At 45.4% G+C, this 19,544-nt stretch overlaps 1 protein-coding gene across 1 annotated transcript in view; it reads right to left on the bottom strand.

The window, feature by feature from the left end:
* The window catches only part of LOC137781904 (potassium/sodium hyperpolarization-activated cyclic nucleotide-gated channel 2-like), a 28,695-nt gene extending 9,246 nt beyond the window's left edge, over positions 1–19,449 (bottom strand). Inside the window, exons 1-4 of the mRNA XM_068570916.1 lie at positions 18,251–19,449; positions 15,255–15,678; positions 13,124–13,285; positions 5,523–5,741 (exon numbers count right to left, since the gene is read on the bottom strand). Of these exons, the coding sequence (XP_068427017.1) occupies positions 5,523–5,741; positions 13,124–13,285; positions 15,255–15,678; positions 18,251–19,449 (2,004 nt within the window). The remainder of the gene's footprint in view (positions 1–5,522; positions 5,742–13,123; positions 13,286–15,254; positions 15,679–18,250) is intronic.
* Positions 19,450–19,544: the final 95 nt, after the last annotated feature.

Below are 19,544 nucleotides of genomic sequence, written 5' to 3'. Positions count from 1 at the left end.
CCTCCCCTCTTTTGGGATTGTCTGCATGAATTAAAACAAATTTACATTTTTAGTTTCCCCATTATAGACCCTTGCAATGAATTTGGATGAACATTTTCTTCTGTTTAACTGCCAACTTGTGATTTGTCATAGAGACTTAAATGCTTTTAAGTCTCTATGACACTATATTTTCATGAATTTCAGAGGTTTTTGGACATTAACCATGACTGTCCCCTGCAGGATTATTTCTAATAACTTTGTGATAACTTTGCAGATCTCCTGACTCCCGTCATGATTTTTTTTTACATTGCCGTACGAATGACACTCCACATCATCCTCAGCTGTACTTTCTCCTCCAATTACAAAATGTTAGCATGCTAACATGCCTAAGCAAAGCCTAGGAGCTGCCAGTGAAGCTGCAGAAGAAGTCTGCAGAGGTTTGAACACACATCCCACACGAGGAACAGTGAGTCGGTGGTCAAATCTTAAAGCCTCTGCGTCTCTATTTCAAATCCAACGCACTAGATTAAAGAGTCAAAACATATCAAAACTGTGAAAACAAACACGTTCTGACCCGTATGAAGGATTAAGCTACGTACTGTTCCTGCAGAGAGGATGTTGATAGACAATGACCCCACATTGCCACACAAGAAAAGTCTTGTCGCTCTGCCCAGAAGTAGAGCAATGTGTGTTTCTGACTGATACCGTCACCCACGACGCCTCCTTCTGCCATGTAACATAAACAAAAATAAACCAAACATGCATCGCTTGAATTATTCAGCATCTCCTGGTCGGCAGGGCAAAGCTGCACAGCGCCTCTGATCTTCCAGAGTTACACAACACAGAGTCTCACCTGCATGAGTGACTCTGCTGCCTGACGTCTGCAGATGGAGAGCGGCCTGCAGGAATGACCCCGTGTCACAACTCTTTACCCGGCGTGTCAAAGCTAACGCTGCTGCTGCCGGTGAGCCTTTTATAGAATAGAAAACGCTGATTGTGAACAAAGTGGAGGTGAGGGGCGGTCCCGGCGCGGCGAGGGAAAACCTGGCGCCCCCCCCCCCCCCCCTTCAGGGAGACGCAGCCACCGAGCAGCAGCGGTTTGTGACTCGGCGAAGTCTGAATGAATGAGGCAGCAGAGGATGATTGGACTCAGACGGTGGCGTTTAATGACTTGACTTTGAGAGTATTGTCACATTGCGGCGTATCGATTGTCACCGGGCCAACCTGAAATCTCTCCAGTGTCACTGCAAACACACACACACACACAGACACACACACACACACACACACACGGGGACTGACAGATCCCCAAATGAGAGTAAGAAACGTTAGTTTCTGGCACTTTGATGAACGTACGAGGCAGCAAAATGCTCCACAAACATGTTGTCATTTAAACTTCTGCTTTTGGGAACATTTTGCATTTAGAGACGTCTTAATGAGATGAAAATTCATGGGGAGTTTTGTCTTTAATTAGATTTTTCACACTTTTAAACCCATTACCTACTGACCCAATGTTGCTATCCGCTTTGCATCATTTCCTTTCCTACTGTTTTCTTGCCTTGTGTTTTGTTTCCTCTCCTCCTCCTCATTCATCCCATAACCTCTCTCCATTGGAAATTCTAATTTGAGTTCATCCCAAACGGCCATGTGGATGTATAATTCATTCACTTAATTCCTAAATCGCCTCATTATAGTATGCAGCACATTCACCAAAGAGAAGAACATCTGATAGCGTAAGTCAGAGCTCATCTTGTCTCTCTTCAATGCAGAGATGTGTACACAAGGAGGACCAACACACAGTACAAAGCCTCACTCAAGGAAATGAGACTTCTAAGGAAACTGGAAAGGAAACACTGATATTCCTATAATTCAGTCAAAGGAGGCAGATAAGGGCTTGTTCATCAGACACACTTTCTACGACAGCAGTGAATATAATTCCTGGCTGGAGAGACGTTGTTTGTGTTGCAGACGTTGGCGCAGGAGTTTCTTTGGCCACTATCTTTGCACAGTCAGCTTGACTCTGGATAATTGGAGCGATCAGTGACAAAGCGTCTGGCTAAGAGAAGACGGATCACTGTTGTTGATGAAGGCGGCGGCGTGGAGACGGAGAGGGAAATAACACAACCTTGTATCCTGTCTTATGCCACATCACGGCAGTAAACCGCTTAAACTGCGCTCTTTATGGTTGTTTTTCAATACAATGACACGAGTATCGCTGATTCAATCCAAACCCCCACGTCAGACCGTTAAGTGACAATAATTGATGCAATCTGTGTAAAGTTATACGACCCGTCTATTGTCTGATGCTTGTGAAGTGAAGGACAGCCCGGCTCTCTCAAATGTTTAATTCATTAAATAAAATTAATGCCAACAGGCTTTTTTTCTCAGAATATATTTAGATGTGTCACAGTATGAATAGCACAGGTGTAAATATTATATTTAATTATGGCTGCACTGGATCTAGACGGTCCTGGTCGAGCATGCTGGCTGGTTTATGTTAGTAACACCGGTGCGTTTCTGCTCTTAAAAATGGTGTCACATTTGCTAGACTGTCTAGATAAATGTAGTTATCATGTTAAATAAACAAAAGGGTATCTGTCAACAGACAACATTAGATGTTGGGAGTTGCATCTCAATAAAATCCAGTCCTAACATTACAATAATAGATTCAGCTGGTTAGAAATAGTTTCTGTGAGTCTGGTTTCACTCATTAAATACATCGCAGCAGAAAAGAAGTCTTATACTGAGTGAACTCTGAGCCTGGTTTTCGTGCTCAGTGCATGAGACGAAGTCTAATCAGGCAAAATGAGTGAAAACACCTCCGTCTGTGTGTGTGTGTGCACCCTGCAGTGTGAGCGGCCTTCACTGCTGCATTGTCTACTGACCTCACAAAGGATTACATAAACCAGGCTAATGTCAGAATCAGAAAGTCAAAATCACAGAATATAATGCACCAAAAAAAGTGTTTCTACCGGCCGAACCTGCGAGTTTGAAGGTCAGAAATCAACAAACATGAATTCTGACGTGTCTTTTTTTTAAAAAGTGTGATCGTCAGAAGCTCCTGAATTGCTAATCTGTTTCCAAAAGAGGCATTGAAGGTGTTAACTATTTCTTTCTATTTCAGCTCTGTGTGTCTTTCTGTTGTGTGTTAGTGTGCACATTTTACGATGTATAAATAACTCATGGGTCTCTGCACCAAAGCCACCAAAGCCAGATTCTCCCTGAACCCAGCATGCATTGTGAGTGTGACATCACCGCCGGGCCGAAATGGAAACCTCGGCACGACGCTCGCTCCGGCCTCACTGGGGCTGTAACAGAATGCCGGCAGACTTGTTTTGCTAACACTCTCCAAATGATAAAAATGTCACTCGCAGTCCGATCTGGAGGCGTGGCGAATTCACCCAGCAGCGTCGGCATCAGCCTCTCCGGCATATGGCTGCCACTTTTCTGCCATGCACGGGTTTTTTTTTTTTTTTTTAATAACCACTTCTTCAGCTCAAATACTAATCCTCACAGAGCAGCAGAAAAAATGCACTTTCCTGCCATCAGCGGAAAAAAAACAACGTATATTCTGGGAAGAGGGTGACGATGCATTAGCAAATATCTAAATATGAGCGAATACTCAAAAAAGCACACAGAATGAACTTACTTACTAATACAGGCAGTTTAGATGTGCACAGCTCATCACAGCTCTTAAGTACTTCAGACTATACTTGTAGCTGGATATTTAAAGCTGAGGTGAAAACTTTAAACCATCATGAACAAGAAAAGGGAGCAGAATAATAAAGATATTATTCGTGGACAGATTAGTGAGCCTCTTTGTGGAAGAACCCATTTCTCACAAAACACTACATCTATATCTGACCTTTGAACCATCATCCAGGACACACAGTTAAGACAAGCACTCAAGGCATGAGGAAATGATTTATACCCCAGTGTCCAGCCCAAAAAAAAACTTATAGATAGATAAAACACAAACAAAAACACAAACAAATCCCTCTAAACGATGTCAAACAGTGTTTAAATATCTCACAGTGCACCAGGACCGACCACAGGTTTCCCCTCCCCCTCCCTTTGCTCCCTGTAGCAGACAGTTAGCAGTAGCACTGCACCTCTCAAGGACACCACCAACAGAGAGGATGGAGAGAGAGAGAGAGGAAGAGGAAGAGGAGGAGAGATTCAGATCGAAACGAGAGGAGAGAGGGATGAAGACGAGAGAAAGACGGGAGAAAAGCAGGTAGAAATATTTCAAAGGTGGATGAAAAAAGAAAAGAGGGGGTGGGATGATGAAAAGAGGGGGATAGTTAAAGATGCAAACAGATGACACAGAGTGCAGGTAGAGCGAGAGAGCCAGTGAACGAGTGATGAGAGAATGAGAGGCGGCCATGGCTGCTTACGTCACCTTCAGGATGACATTGGCAGGACACACAGGTCTGCTGCCTCATCAATTCTACTGCTGCCCAAGGGGACATTATATCACACACACACACACACACACACACACACACACACACACACGCACGCACACACATTCTCTCTCTCTTTCTCTCTCTATGTCTCGTCCTCTCTCTATCCGACATCAGCGCCCACACACACACACACACACACACACACACACACACATACACGCCCAGCCTCTGGCGACGTGGCTCTACCTGGCCGAACACACCCGCAGCCTCTGATTGGCTGCTGAGAACCAGTAACACCCCCTCTGCTCCCCTGCCAGCGAGACTCTGCTTGGAAACAGAGCGGCTGTGCCGTTACGGCTGCAGCGCCGCTCTGATCCACGTCCTCATTCCTGGTTTGCAAAGAAAAATACTTCCTAATGACCATGTGGAAGGTTCAACAGTATCCGGTGTTGAGTGACTGAGGTCATAACCCAAAGCATCATGGTGTGACCTGATGTACAACACCAACATGTCCGCTGATGGTTTTAGTTGTCAAAATCCCAAATCCTAAATCGATGAACCTGCAATACGTTGAATTTACATTTAATCAGCAGCAAATATTCAGTAACGTGACATCAGCTGCACTAACAAACACACAGGAGAGGAGAGATAAATGACACACTATACCATTGCTTTGATCAATTAAGATAATGTTTTAATATTGACCACGTTGGAGCTCTTTAGTTGCACCGGCAGTGAGCATGAAACTGTCCCGCTGTGACCAGCCAAACAGAGCCGCAACCATCACAGGTACAGACCTGATACCAGAGATGTAGAAGGATTATATGCGTAAGGTAATGTGAGGCTCTGACTATCATCAGCGCTGGAAGACGTAGCGTGCTAATTAAAGAGCTTTGGAGGTGCTGGTAGATGGAGTTCCCCTTTATGCTAACTTATGCTAGCTGGCAGGTGATGCTAGCAGCTACATATGTACTGTAGAGTTGCTCATCTGGGTCTCACAGCAAGAATGCAAATATTTCCTAAAATGTCAACTTATCCTTCAGTGGGAAATAAACGAGGAAAACTGGAGATTAAGAGATTAACAGCAAAAGGTTTGAGAACACCGGACAAAGGTGATTTAATGAAGCTCCTCACCTTTTCCTGATACTGCCGTCTGGAGGAGTCCAGGGACTGGATAAGCGCCGTGGCGTGGCCAATAAAAACCGCATAGCAAGTCGCTCCTACAATCATACTCAGCATGGTGAGCCAGATGTCTGAAAGGCTCTCCGGGGCCTGCCGGCCATAACCGATGCACAGCATGTGGCTCATCGCCTTGAATACGGCGAAGGAGTACAGCTCTGACCAGGTATCATTCTGCGGGGAGAGGAGAGATAAGCAAATAGTTAAACACAGTAATGTTACATTAAAATAAAAAAGGCATGTTTTGAAGGAAGAGTGGCAGCAGAAGGAGTCAGAAGGAGAAGCTCCGGGGACATGCAGGGGTCATGGAAAGGCACTTAAACAAATGAGAACTCCCGGGACAGAGATGCATTAGAAGGAAAGAGGGAGGAAGAGGAAACGACATCAGGGGAATCCTTCGAGGCCTAATCAGTAAAGTAGAGACGGTTTGGAAATTATTTCCTCAGAGAGAAATGATAATGAGAGGTTGTTAAATATGCCCTTTCAGAGCTGCGTGAATAGGAACCAGCAAGAGGAGGTGACAGCCGCGGCCACCAGGCTGCAGGGTTGAAGATATATGGAGGGGCATTTCTCCTGTTGATGGATTACTGTGACAACATCTGATCAACGCTGTCCTGAATGTAAGCAGTGACTTTGTGTTATTTCACTGGAGCTTCCAGCCAGAAGACGGCTGAATGAGAAATCTGAACGAGCTCGATTGATCTGATCTTTTGTCCACCAGCTCCCTTTTGTTTCCCTTTTTGCTTTCATGAGCTCCAGCTGTGGTGACCTCCACCTCGCCGCACTGCTGACGCCGACGCCGCTTATCAAGTCCTGCATGAAGGTAAAGCCATAAAGCTGCGGGTGAAATCCAGGTTGTTCCTGTTTGCTGGAACTCTGTTGTTGAAGCCGCTTCTGTCCATAGAAAAATTACATTAATGACAACCTCCTGAAAACCTCTTGGAGCCTGGCGTCAAGGTCACAAAAAACAACATATTCTATCACGGCCCCTGACACACACACACACAGACACACACTGCTATTCTCTAAATGTGTAGCAGGCGATACACAGAGGTTACAGTCTGCATTCAGCAAAGGCAATCAGCAATATCCTCTCTCCTCGCTTATGGAGGAGCATCATCAGTCTATTGGATGTGCTATTACATTAAAATACACACTTCCTTTTCCCTTATTTCAAATGACTAAATCAGCATCACTATCCTGTTAAAGCCACCTCCAAAACATCCACATTGTACAAGGTAGAAAGGTAAAAGTGAAATAGCAAGAGGCACTTTTCACAATGTGTTGCTGTAATAAATAATGAATAAATCAATAACACAAAATGTGTCGACAATTAAATCATCACTATTTGCAAGTGAACTAAAGAGCAAATGTAGAAAAAAATCAGCAACACAACCGCGTGTGTCTTCTATGTTTCTTGTGGTGGAGGAGACGGGACATGAAGAGAACCACGCGGTCATACAAGCGCTTCTCCCTCACGAGCAAAGAGGAAACGAATGTCCCAAAATAAATACAGCTCCACCAAGTGGACTGAGGCTAAATGGTGTATGTGAACACAGAAAGAGAAACAGTGGAGTGAAACAGATTGAATAATAGATGAATGATGAGCACTTTGATTCTGAAATAGCACAGGCAAGACAGAGGGAGAAAGAGACTCCAGAGCATCCTCAACGGCCCTCCCCAGAGGTTTCAGTTGCTTCGTTGGTCAACGGCATCTCCATGCGCTGCAGATCTGTTTGAAGTTGGTTGATAAAGCAAAGAGCTTTAAATCTTACACTTAAATGCCTCTTTGTTTACCTCGCTGTGCAGCAGGCCTCATATGTCTCTCTTATGTGCTCACATGGACATTTTACTTGCCAAACAGAATGACCAGAGGTTCGCATGCGCCTTACAGAAGTAATGAAATGTACCTCACTCAGCTCAGAGTGTGTGTGATAATTCAAGTGAGGTTAAAGCTCACGGACAAGAACAAGAAGATTAGAGCCCTAAATGAAGCCGTCGTACTGAGGAATTAGACAGAGATGTCAGAGTAAAAGTCTTTGGAAACGTGTTTCAGAAACTTTCATCAGGGGTTTGTCACGAGAGCTAAAGTGTTAAGATATGTACGTGCAAGAATTGCAAAGTTCACTTGTGTAAAGATGGTGTTAGCAAAAGGTGAGATACATGTTGGGTGAAGTTAACCCGATGAAAACAGTTTTGTCTCCAGACCTCTTTTTCTCTGTGTTTGAGTCGTAGTAGGAACCCCACATTGATTACAATATTGTGTTTATTGTATGTATTTGTTCAGCAAAGTCTTGGGAGTATATCTGCAAAAAGAATCACTTTAAAAGATATCTGTAATATGAACATCCAGCATGATATGAGCCAGAATCCCCAAAAATGCCTCATGGAGCGTCAGTAAGACACCTTTATGGAAAGATTAGGACCTAAAGAATCAGAATCTGCAACAAGAATCACAATAAAACAAAGTCTTGTCCTGTTAGGAAGGAGTTTCAGTCAAAAAACTGTGTCATTCAGTTAAAAAATTGAAAAATATTGCGTATTTTATGCCAAAAGATTGTCTGAATGGGGCATGCTGGGACTTAAAATGGGAGCGCACAGTTTCCAAAAGGTTAAGAGATGTATGAAAACAGTCTTTATTTTGTGTGGTTATGCATAAAGTTTGTTCAAAAGCATCAGTGTTTTCATCCTTTTTCTTCCACTGTTACCATTAAAGTGTTATCGTGCATGAAGGTGGCAAAAAGTATGACTGATGAGAGCGTTGGAAGGGAACATCTGGTTCACACCGTACGCTAATCCACCCAGAGGTCGTCAAGACATTTCACTGTGAACACACAGATGTCAATCTCCTGGTGGCTGCAAAGGAAAGGTCTGGGGATCACTGAAACCATTAAGATTCGGCCTCTGGGGAACAATGAACGTCTATTTCTATAAACCATCCCTCATGTCGTTGTTATATTTCCGTCTGGATCAATGCGGTGGACCGACCCACCGACGCAGCCGCATCCAGAGCGACAAATGACAAAAACACGTGCGCCAACAGAGACCCACACAGAACACACACCTTTGCCCCATTACCAGCCTCATCACTTCACACCTCCCTGGCTGGAGGACTGATTGGTGCAGGAATGGAAGGAAGGAAAGAGAAATGGAAGAAGCAGATAATGGAAAAAGTGCCACATATGAGACTGAATGACCGATCTTGATGTGCATCCAACGGCTGATGAGCTTGATATCAAACGATAATCAGCACACATGTAGCAAAGCCTGTCAGCTCTGCCTCCTGCTTCCTCTCTTTGTGTCTTCCTTTCTTCTCGTCTGCCTCAGTGTGTGTGTGTGTGTGTGTGTGTGTGTGTGTGTGTGTGCGAGGCGTCCTCGTCCCTCAACAGTTCATTTATAGGCCAAAAGAAAAGTGTCCCAATGTATTTCATCCTCCAACTAGAACACCGTGTGATGGCTTCCTTGTGTAGATGGTTTTAATGCATCAATTTGAACCAAAATGTACGTTTATGGTTCAAAATCTTAGGAAAGTACACCACATGCCAGGCGACAAGTATGAAACTTCAGATGGCCAGCTTGCTTAGCTTAGCAACACTGGAAGCAGAAGGAAACACAACTTGTTGTTTGTGTACTGATGAAAGAAAACTTGATGTAACTTGTTAATCAGTGAGCTTTAGAGGGGGTTTAAGTTTTTAAGCTAAGCTAACCACATGAGCTCAGTATCTCACACAGATATAAGAATGGTATTGTTTTTCCCATCTAACTAACGACAAGAAAGTATACAAACATCTTTCCCAACCTGTCAAATGATTCCTTTAAAAGCTGTTGCATTCCTCTCTGTGTGCAGATAACACAATATAAACAGTATTCAGCATTTATAAGTTGCTAAGTACGCTTAACACTTTGTTAACAAACTCAAATACATTTTTCTTTGTCTGAATATCAATTGTTCAACGTTTCCAAAATGTAGGATCCCACTGTTTCCTCCATGCAACTTAATAGCTTAATTGCTTGCTAATGTCTATCAAGCTCTACGACCTCATTTTATAACACAGACTTTTAGTTGTGAATATGTCTCCAGAGAGCCAGAAGACACGATGCGATCAAGATCACAAGCTGAGGTGTAATGATTAATATTAAACTGATTAACTCAGTTATTTGTGTTTGTTTTTAAAAAAAATCAAAAGACTGTGAAGATTTTGGATGAATTCAGCAATTCAGCATTCTGGAAAAGCTAAAGTTAGGTGATGCAGTTGTTGTTGTGGCATATATATATATATATATATATATATATATATATATATATATATATATATATATATATATATATATATATATATATATATACACCAACTTGCTTTAAGAACTTAACTCATGAGTCTAAATATGAAAGAAACGTCTTAATAAGATGCCACAACAACACTGCATCAGTAACTGCAGAGCGCTTCACTGCAGCAAGTCATCATGGACATGATCCCTGCTTCCTTCATGGTGGTCGTATGCAACAAGAGACCGTCTTCAGAACAGCAACGTTTGCACTTTAACACAATAAGCTCACGGCTTCTTAAGGAATAGTTAAGTATAGTAACCGCACGTCTCGCTGGAGCAGGATACTGTAGCACGACTGGCCCTCAACACAGAGTGATTCTGCAGAAACAAAAACATCTGAGTTCCTCTGGGACTGAGATAATCTCATCTTTTCCTCTCCTCCTCGCCCAGGAAACAAACACCACCTCGTGTCTGATCCATTTCCAGAGGTTGGAAAGCAGCTTTTACTTTCCACGTTCACAGTATATCCTTTTACAGGCCCTGTGAGTAGTTTATATCCAATTTGCAACGTCCAGAAAATACCTTTTGGTCCAACTGGGTGCGGTGAGTAAATAAAGAGATAAAACACCGTACGTGGTAATTACCGGCTTATCTTCTCCAAGGGAGCAAACCAGTGTACTGCAAAGCCTCCTCCTGCTGATGGCAGTGGGGGATAATAAGAAGGAGACATCTCTGTGATGTGGATACAATAAGGGATGGGTACACACACACACACACACACACACACACACACACACACGCTTGTAATTACAGAGTTGAAACCATACACCCTGTGTCTGTCAGGTAGCGCTGCTGTCACGATCATTACCTCGTCGCCTCCGCTGATGCAGCGGGGCTCTGCCACCAAACCAGCCTCTGCAGCAGAGATTAACCACGGCGCCGATAAAGCTGCGTGAAGAGAACGCTGAACACAAACCGGACGACATGCACGGACGGGATTGGGGTGCACTGAAAGAAACAACCTCTGTTCCCCGAGGTATTACGAGTTTGACTGATTCCAATTACTGGTCGTCGTCCAAAGTTACAGCGTTCTGAACGTCCTACGTGGACGCTGCCTTCAGGGGCCCCCACGCCACCGGTGCCACCGCAGGGTGCCAGGCTTGATAGATGGCGCTGTGGCTGCAGCACAAAGGCTGATGTTACAAGTTGTCAGCCACTCAATAGTGAGAGGGGGGGGGGGGGGGGGTCTCAGGTGGCTGGAGGCAGCGAGCGCCACGCCAGAGCGGCCCTTTTGGTTCGGAGAGTGACGGCTCTCTGGAGACGGACCATCTTTGATTATGCAGATGGAGGAGAGAGTGACGGAGGAGTCGGAGGCCTGTCGACTTCAAACTTCGTCATCCTGGACTTTAAGCTCCGCACGCGCAGCACAAGGTTGTCCTCTTGTGAGCCGCGTGCGTTTATGAAAGTAGAAATATTCAAGTTCTCTTGAAGTTAAGGTTGCTTTGCATGCGGTGCTTTAAAGGCAAGGTCAGCACGATTTATGTATTTTTTTTACACGCTCCACAGGGAATAAAAGAAGAGCATATTAATAGATGAGAGTAACGCTGCATATCAGCATCTTAATTCATTACAGGTCCCATAGATTCTGTCCAAATGTCAAAACCTTTTGCAAAAAAGCTACATTTCTCAGAGCTAAAGAAGCCGTCTTCAATTTCCCCACTGAGGGACTAATGAAGGATTATTATATCTTATCTTAAATTTGTTATATTGCGATACTGGTCAATATTATAATATATAATTTAGTCAATACTGTCCATGTGAACAAAATAGGGCCGGTAGAAGTGCAGTATGTTCAAAGACAACCTCCTTTCCTCTCACCAACATGAAAGAGAGGACATTCATTCATCACAACATCAAGAGGAATTACTTTTGGACAGCAATAAAGAACAAAAGCTCCTTCATGCCATCGAGGAACTACTTTAAATCTTAAACGTACAAGTTGTGGTGGCAGATGTCGGGCAGCGGGACCCAATCTGTTTAAAAGCACATTTAGACCCGTTTCTCATGTCTGGGTTGGCGTGGCCTCCCTTCGCTCAATGAAAGGCTCACAGACAGGACGTCTAAACAAGCAGCTTTTATCTCCCTGAGAGAGGCATGGCAACAAAGAGCCCAGCTGCCAGGTTATACCACCTTTCCATCCTTCTGTTTCCCCCTTTTATCTTTCCTGTCATCAGCCCAACATGCTGAAGAGGAGGCACGGGGGGATCTGGAGCTGTGCCTCAATCTCTCCGGCTTATTTTTCACAGCTTCTTTACTGGTGTCCCGTGGTTGTTTTGTCTGGCACGCCGGCTGAACGCTTCAGCTGAAGCCGGTGATTTGAATCATTTTCTTGATGTGTTGGGAAGATACACTGACCTTTCCCTCCTGATTCAGTAATAGCATAAGTTCAACAGGATAATATCCGGCCCCTAAATGTACATACTGACTTCAAAGTGGACCGTATTGATCAAAAGTACATTATATATATGACGATTTGCAGCGAACTAAGATCCCACCGTTTTAGCCACAGTAGCGTAGCTCTGGGGGTGGACATGTTGTCAGTTCCCTTTACAATTAATACATATATTGACAACTGTTGCATGGATTGCCATGAAATTGTGTACGGGCATGCATGGTCCTCAGAGGATGAAGCCGATACTGACATTGATACTCCCCTGACCTTTATGTTCAGTGCTGAATGGGAAATGTTAGCATGCTAACACACCGAACATAGTGAATGTGATCAACGTCGTACCTGTTAAACATCAGCATGTTAGCATCAGCATGGTGAGCTCGTTAGCAGGATGACATCACCGCTAACGAGCTCCACAGAGCCGCTGAGTCTTCTTTCAGTCTATTCATGTTTATATTTGAAAAGGCTCAATCTTAACACATTTCATCTTTGTATTCCTCCAATACTAAACTAAACTACAGAGATTGAATTGTGTGGCAAATAGATGATTTGACACTAAGAAAAAGAAGTTCATACACAGATTGAATCTTTCCACTATCCTCACTCGTGCATAAGGGTTTCTGTTTTAGTCAAAACAAGAGAGAGTTTATAATTGTCATAAATATTGATGGACATTCAGCCAATATTTGCTGATGGCGGTCAGACAATAAAATCCATATTCTGTGACCACCGTTAGTTTCTTTCCCAATTAACACAGAATAAAAGATGCAAATCCAGTTCCGGGGGTGATGTGTGCAACTCGGTATGCGCCGACACGACTGCCTGTCATATATACCTCCATCTTGTTGAGGGACACCCAGCAGTCTGAGGGGAAGTCCTGCAGCATGGGGACCAGGAACTGGAGGCAGCCGTCCCAGTGACACAGCAGCAGCATCATACCAATCAGGTTAAAGATCCGCATCACCGCACTGGCCAGGTCGTAGGTCATATGGAAGATCTGGAGAGAGACAATAAGGCAGGGAAGGGGGAGTTCATAAGACTGAAACGTTGTTGGATATGTTGGATTTTACAATATGAACTATGTGAATATGGAATTCCTATATGTGTCACTTTGGGTATTGAATTCATATCTCAGTGACAGCCTGGACTGCTTCCCACTCAGCTCCACAGTATCTTTTGGATTATACCAAGTCTGATTAACGAGCAGGGGAGACAGGTTTTCCATCAGCCCCACATCAAACACAGCGGGAGCAGCGAGACATTTGTTATGCAGAGACGCATGACATCAATCAGAGGCTCAAACATGCACACAAAGTCCAGTCACACACACACACACAAAACATTCACAAGCGAAGCCTGCAGGCACACTGATACACTAACAACACATGCGCACAGACGTGTGCCAACACCTACACAAACTCATACACACAGGGTGATGGACAGGGACCATCATGATCCTTAACAACTGATAGTCTATGTCGTCTTACACATCAATCAATCTGAGTCACCGGACAGTCACTCAGACGAATCTTCTATCACTCGACTGACATCGAGAAACCACCCTTTGTTATGCTTAATGGCTGCGTTTAAAGCGACAAAGCTCTTTAAATGGTCTGAATATGTAGAAAATACAACATGTTTCATAGTAAGACATGGAGACGGGTTTGGTAAATGGGTCATTGAGACTGAATGAGACTGGACATGAACTCCATGTGCTGGTCTATCGACATGCAACTGACCAAATAGAATAATTTGTCGTCTCATTGTCATTATGTATGAATGAGAGAAACTGTACGAGTTGTGTTGTGCCGGCTGATGGACGCGTTCAGCACCATGGACAGCTCTAAGAACGCTGTAGGAACTTAAAGTAGTTCAGGGTTGAGAGTCCTGGATTTTTAAAATAAGCTAACAGATAATGTCCAACAGACTGGTTTTCTGAAACTGGGCATTTCCATGTGTCCGCATCTCACTCTCTGACACATATCTCGTCTCATTCTCCATGCATGCCAAGTATCCATTCCCATCATGCACCACTGTGCGTGTGTGTGTATGTGTGCACGCATCACATCATATCTTCTGAAATCCAATTATCCAAAGGTCAAGTTAGCAGCCAAGCCCCACTGCGCTGCTCACTACTGCAAAATGCCAACACCGGGCTGCCAATACTGGCACGAACGAGAAGTCGAGTGATCTTGTGACATTGTCGGACCTCCTGTCTCCCAGGTTGCCCTCCTTCTTTTGAGGAAGGAGTCCGAAAGGAGCGGCTGCCTCGGTAAAATCCACGCCTCGCAAAGTAAATAAAAGCTGAGCGACCAGGAAGGGCAAGGCCGGGTCGTTGAGTTCAAACTTCAGGGGACTACCCAGCAACAGCGCCCATATTCATACTCAAAGTCTATCAGTCAGGCCTCTGAGGAAATGCCAGCTCACCTAACCTCTCCGATCCCTTTAAATGAACAATTAGTGACATATATAATCATAGTCAACAGCCCCCCTGCTCCATATTATCATCACTCTCTACTCCACCTGCTCTTCCTCTGGCAGCGTAATTGATTAACTGTGTTTGCCCTGGTAATAGGCTGCTTATTAGACCGCCTGATGCTGCCTGTGGGACTGTCAGGTCAGACAGGGAGACAGAGGGGTGGGGGGTGGAGGGGCTTGTGTGACAATAACAGTAATTAGAATGCAAAGTTTGTTAAAGCTCAAACATCCTGCTGACATAATACATTTCTCACCAGGTGGCAGGTGAGAACATGAATATCGAGCCTCCAGGCGGAGGGAGCGAGGCCGCTTGGAGCAGACAGAGCGGCAGATTGTGGGTTTGGTCACAAGCCAACAATCTGCATATCGGGGGCAAATCCTTGACCTTTTCATCACAGACTACGGGTGTTTCTTCCTCTGTGGCTCAGAGTTGTGTGATCAGAGTTAATATAATATTTACGGAGGGACAGCCGTGGAAGTATTCTTACCTCTTCCCATTGGTGAATGTAGCGTATTAGTCTGGAGAGCCTCAACAGTCTCAGAAGACTTAGGATCTTGGTAAAGCGGACGATCCTCAGGGCCCGAGCAGTCTTGTACACCTCCGAGTCAATCCCTTTCTCCACGATGAGGAATATGTAATCCACCGGGATGGAGGATACAAAGTCCACAATGAACCACGTTTTTAAGTACTTCCTCTTAATGGTTTCGGGGTCCAAAATGATGTCCGAGTTGTCCTCAATGATGATTCCGGTGCGAAAGTTGAGCACCAGGTCCATGAGGAAGAAGGTGTCGGAGACCACGTTGAAGATGATCCAGGGCGTCGTGGTCTCGTCCTTGAAGAAGGTGATGCCCACGGGGATGATGATCAGGTTGCCCACCATAAACAGCAGCATTGTGAAATCCCAGTAGAACCTACAGCAGGCGTGTGTGTAGATGTAGTGTGTGCATGATATAGTGTAACGTGTGTGTGTGTGTGTGTGTGTGTGTGTGTTGAATACAGGAGGGCAAAGCAGGGAGGAGAGACACAAATAGAGTCAAATAAGAAAGAGCAGTTACAGGCAAAAAGTGACTTCCTAACTCAAGATGGAAAGTGTAAAGCAGCAGCTGCACTTGATTGACATCTGTCATAAGACTTGTCTCCATATATATATATATATATATATATATATATATATATATATATATATATATATATATATATATATATATATATATATATATATATATATACACACACACACACACACAAGATCATTAATCTTGTGATTGTCTTTGGCAGAATTGTTTGTTGTTGCTATAGGTTTTCTAGTCCAAAGTGAAAGTACACTCTCAGAGTTATAAATGATGACGATGCAACTTTCAATCTTCTTACTTCATGCTTCTTGTTTCATTGGGTTGATTTACATGTGTGTGTAAAATAAAGTGCAGGAAACTATGACTGAAAAATGATTACCTGCTTAATGTGTCATTTATGTTCTTATACAAATCCAATGTGTAGAAAAGTTTTGAAGTAATAATTCTTCCCTTACAAAGAAACTGACATATGTCCTGTTATCTACGATGTATTGACATAAGCTTCACTGTGATGTGTTTGGGTTTAAACTCAACCCCTTATGATCAAACTATTGTATGAAGAGGATACTAGGGTGCATATTCATTGTGTTCAACCATGTTTTACATCAGGGGGCTTAACTGAGACCATTGTCTGCTGCAGAAAAGGCATAAAGTGTCGAGCTGATAAAAAAAAGTGTCTTGAGCTGTTAAACAGGGCCGATGGACTCCAGACAGAACATCAGGTTTTAATGGATTAGACTGCATCTCGTGCTGTTATCCAACTTAAGGATAAGCTTAAGCTTATGTCTTGCTAATTCTTTTTTTCTTCATATATATATATATATACTTGATATTTTATTCAGTTATTTCTACAGATCAACACAAAATATGACACTCAAAGGCAAGAAAGAATTCAAGAAACTAACCATGAAGCCAAGAAGGGCCACAAAGAAGAAAACACACACACACACACACACACACACACACACACACACACACACACACACACACACACAAAACCGTGCTAATTCTTAGCGGTGCTGATGTGACAGTTTGGGGAATGGGACAGGGAGAGTCAGAAACAGTGAGCTTTGAGCCCGTCAGAGGAAGCTCTGCAGGACAGGTGCAGCGCTGAGTCATTACACTGCGACTTACGCAACAAGCTCTGACTCCTTCACTTCACGGAACAACACCCGCCCCGATGGAAATGTCTGAAAGAACTTTGCATTACTTTCAATATATGTATATATGTGGATCAATTAGCATCAGATATCACGGAAAGCGCAGCTGCGTATTCACATCGTGCACTGCGAGCTTGCTTTGCAAGAGAAAGGTGTCCTAAGTCGTGAAAGCTGCATCTCTGCTTGGGGAAGACGTGTCTCAAGTTCAAGCTCGATTGGTCCTCTGAGTCGTCGCGATGTGGTACAAACGGGCCGGGCGTGAATGGCGCTGCGGAGGGCGGGGTGAAGGCAGCGGCGCGCACACGGTGCCAGGCGGGAGCTGTCCACTCTGTGTGGTGCTGAAACCAGCCGAGCGCGGACCCATACGGGGGTTTCAACGCCATTCAGTGACTGACACACGTCGAGAGAAAGAAAGAAAACAAACGCTCACATGCTAATTCATCAAGCCCGAGTCACGAGGAGCCTTCTCGGCTCGTAACATGTGTGTCTAAATATTTGGATGAGAAAATGAGCTGGGTTCGTGTGTGTGTGTGTGTGTGTGTGTGTGTGTGTGTGTGTGTGTGTGTGTGTGTGTGTGTGTGTGTGTGTGTCCGTCATTGAAATGCAGGATCCAGGGGATCCGTATATGCGGGCGGACATGTCTCCAGTGAGCTGGAGGTTTTCGCACACTTGGCTCAAGGTGACATTCCATTACTGAGTGCATCGCATGTACGCACGCACGCACCCAGGCGCGCATATAGCCTCCATCCAGTCAGCACGGCTCTTGTCACTGAGCATACACACACACACTACCAACGAATATTAACCAGTTCTTTGAAGAAGAAGAAAAAAAAAACAATGGCTTTGTAAAATTAGCCCGAATGAGCGACGTCCTCTTTGTTGAATGTGAGCGTGCTGCGAGGAAAAGTGTTAGCAGGCCGGGCTTGTTGAGCATCCCAGACATGCTACTACGTGTAGACGGGCAGAGGAATCCTTTGCAACCTTGAGAGGACACTCTTTGCTCAATTTGCCTGACAACAGGTTGTTTTGGGGGGATAAACGGCAGCACGTTGCAGTGCATCGGTTCTATTCTTTTGGTTTACAGATTCAATCACAAGGGGGTGAGCTGACAAGTCGAGCAGCCCGTATAGCCTTGAACAATAACCATGTGTGTGCGTGTTCCCATGGAGTCACAGTGGTAACTCACTATAAGTTACTTACGGCCCCTCACGACTTTCAACGTGCGGCCAATGGCAGCGCCCAGCTCTTACCTGAAATCGCTGTAAGGGTGGATAATCCAATTTCCAGCTGATTTGACCCTCTCTTGCTCTCTCTCTACTGCTTTTTGGCTTCCATACATGCGCAAGGAGAATTTGTTAACTCCAGGCTGCAGCATACTACTAAACTGCCGCTGCATGAAGCTGACTTGGCTGCCCTGAGTCTCCGCGTCCTCGGCGGGCACGATTGGCGGTCCATCCTCGGGCTTCTGGAAAGTGACAGAGTTCCTCGGCTGCTGGGTTTGAGTCTGAGTCGGGCCGTGCAGCGAGGACGACGCTTTCCGGCTTGGTGCGTTGGAGAAGGACACCTTGGAGTCCCTTTTCTCGGGGGCACCGCCGGACACCGGGGTAGTGCCGGGGTTGGCGCTCTCTCCTCCGTGCCCCCCGGCCAGGGACCCGCCTGGTGTGATCGAGCCGTCCATGCTGGCGGTGGTCGAGTTACAGGCTCCTCGCTTGGCGCTCCCTCCGTCCTCGGCCCTCCCCGACCCTCCTGTCTGCTTCTCCTGCTTGGAGATGATTGAGCGCAGGCTCCCGGTACCCGAGTCCCTCCTGCATTCTCCGTTTTTGTTGCATTTCATACTGGAAATTGGAGCGACGCTTTTGCAACCATCACCCACTGTCACGTGTAAAACCTCTAACGCGACCGCTGACGCCGACGCCTCCGCCCCAGATGCTCTGCTGGTCTCGGCGCGCTGGGCAGCATCGCCCGGACAGGGTGTCTGGGTCTCGGTGGCTCTGGAGGCAGCAGTGGGCCGTGGAACCGCGAGAGCGTCCTCTGGGTGCGTATGGCTGGGCTCCTTGTTTGAGTTTCTCCTGGAAGCCGAGGACGCGGCTCCCCCTCCTGGCGTAAAGTTCTTCATTCTGATACTGCCTCCTCTTCCTCCTCCTCCTCCCCCTCCACCTCCGCCGCTGCCGCTGCCGCTCCCCCCGGCTCGGCGCAACCGCGGATGCTGAAACTTGGACTCCTCTTCTCCGTCCTCCGTCTCGTCCATCACGACGTTGCTGGCCGCGCCGGGCTGCTTAGCGCTCGGTGTTGCGGGAGAACCGGAGTCCAGACGGTTCTGGATGCTGCTGCTTCTCGTGCATTTGGCCGCCGGTGCGCTGGGGCGGCTGCCGCTGGCGCCCGCCGCCTTCTTCTTCATGCTGGCAGCAGACGCCGGCGAAACCTCTTTCCTGTCCATGACATTCAGCATATCAAATTTTGCCTCCAATTATGTTTGGAGAAAACCAATCAGAAGTGGAGGGGAGATGGAGAGAAGACCAAGAGGGAGAGAGAGAGGAGAGAGAG

Source organism: Clinocottus analis, unplaced genomic scaffold, assembly GCF_023055335.1.
Source record: "Clinocottus analis isolate CAN_PGR_092001 unplaced genomic scaffold, fCliAna1.0.p SCAF_11, whole genome shotgun sequence".
Lineage (NCBI taxonomy): Eukaryota > Metazoa > Chordata > Actinopteri > Perciformes > Cottidae > Clinocottus > Clinocottus analis.
The sequence above is the reverse complement of the archived record's forward strand: the minus strand, read 5'-3'. Positions and strand labels throughout refer to the sequence as shown.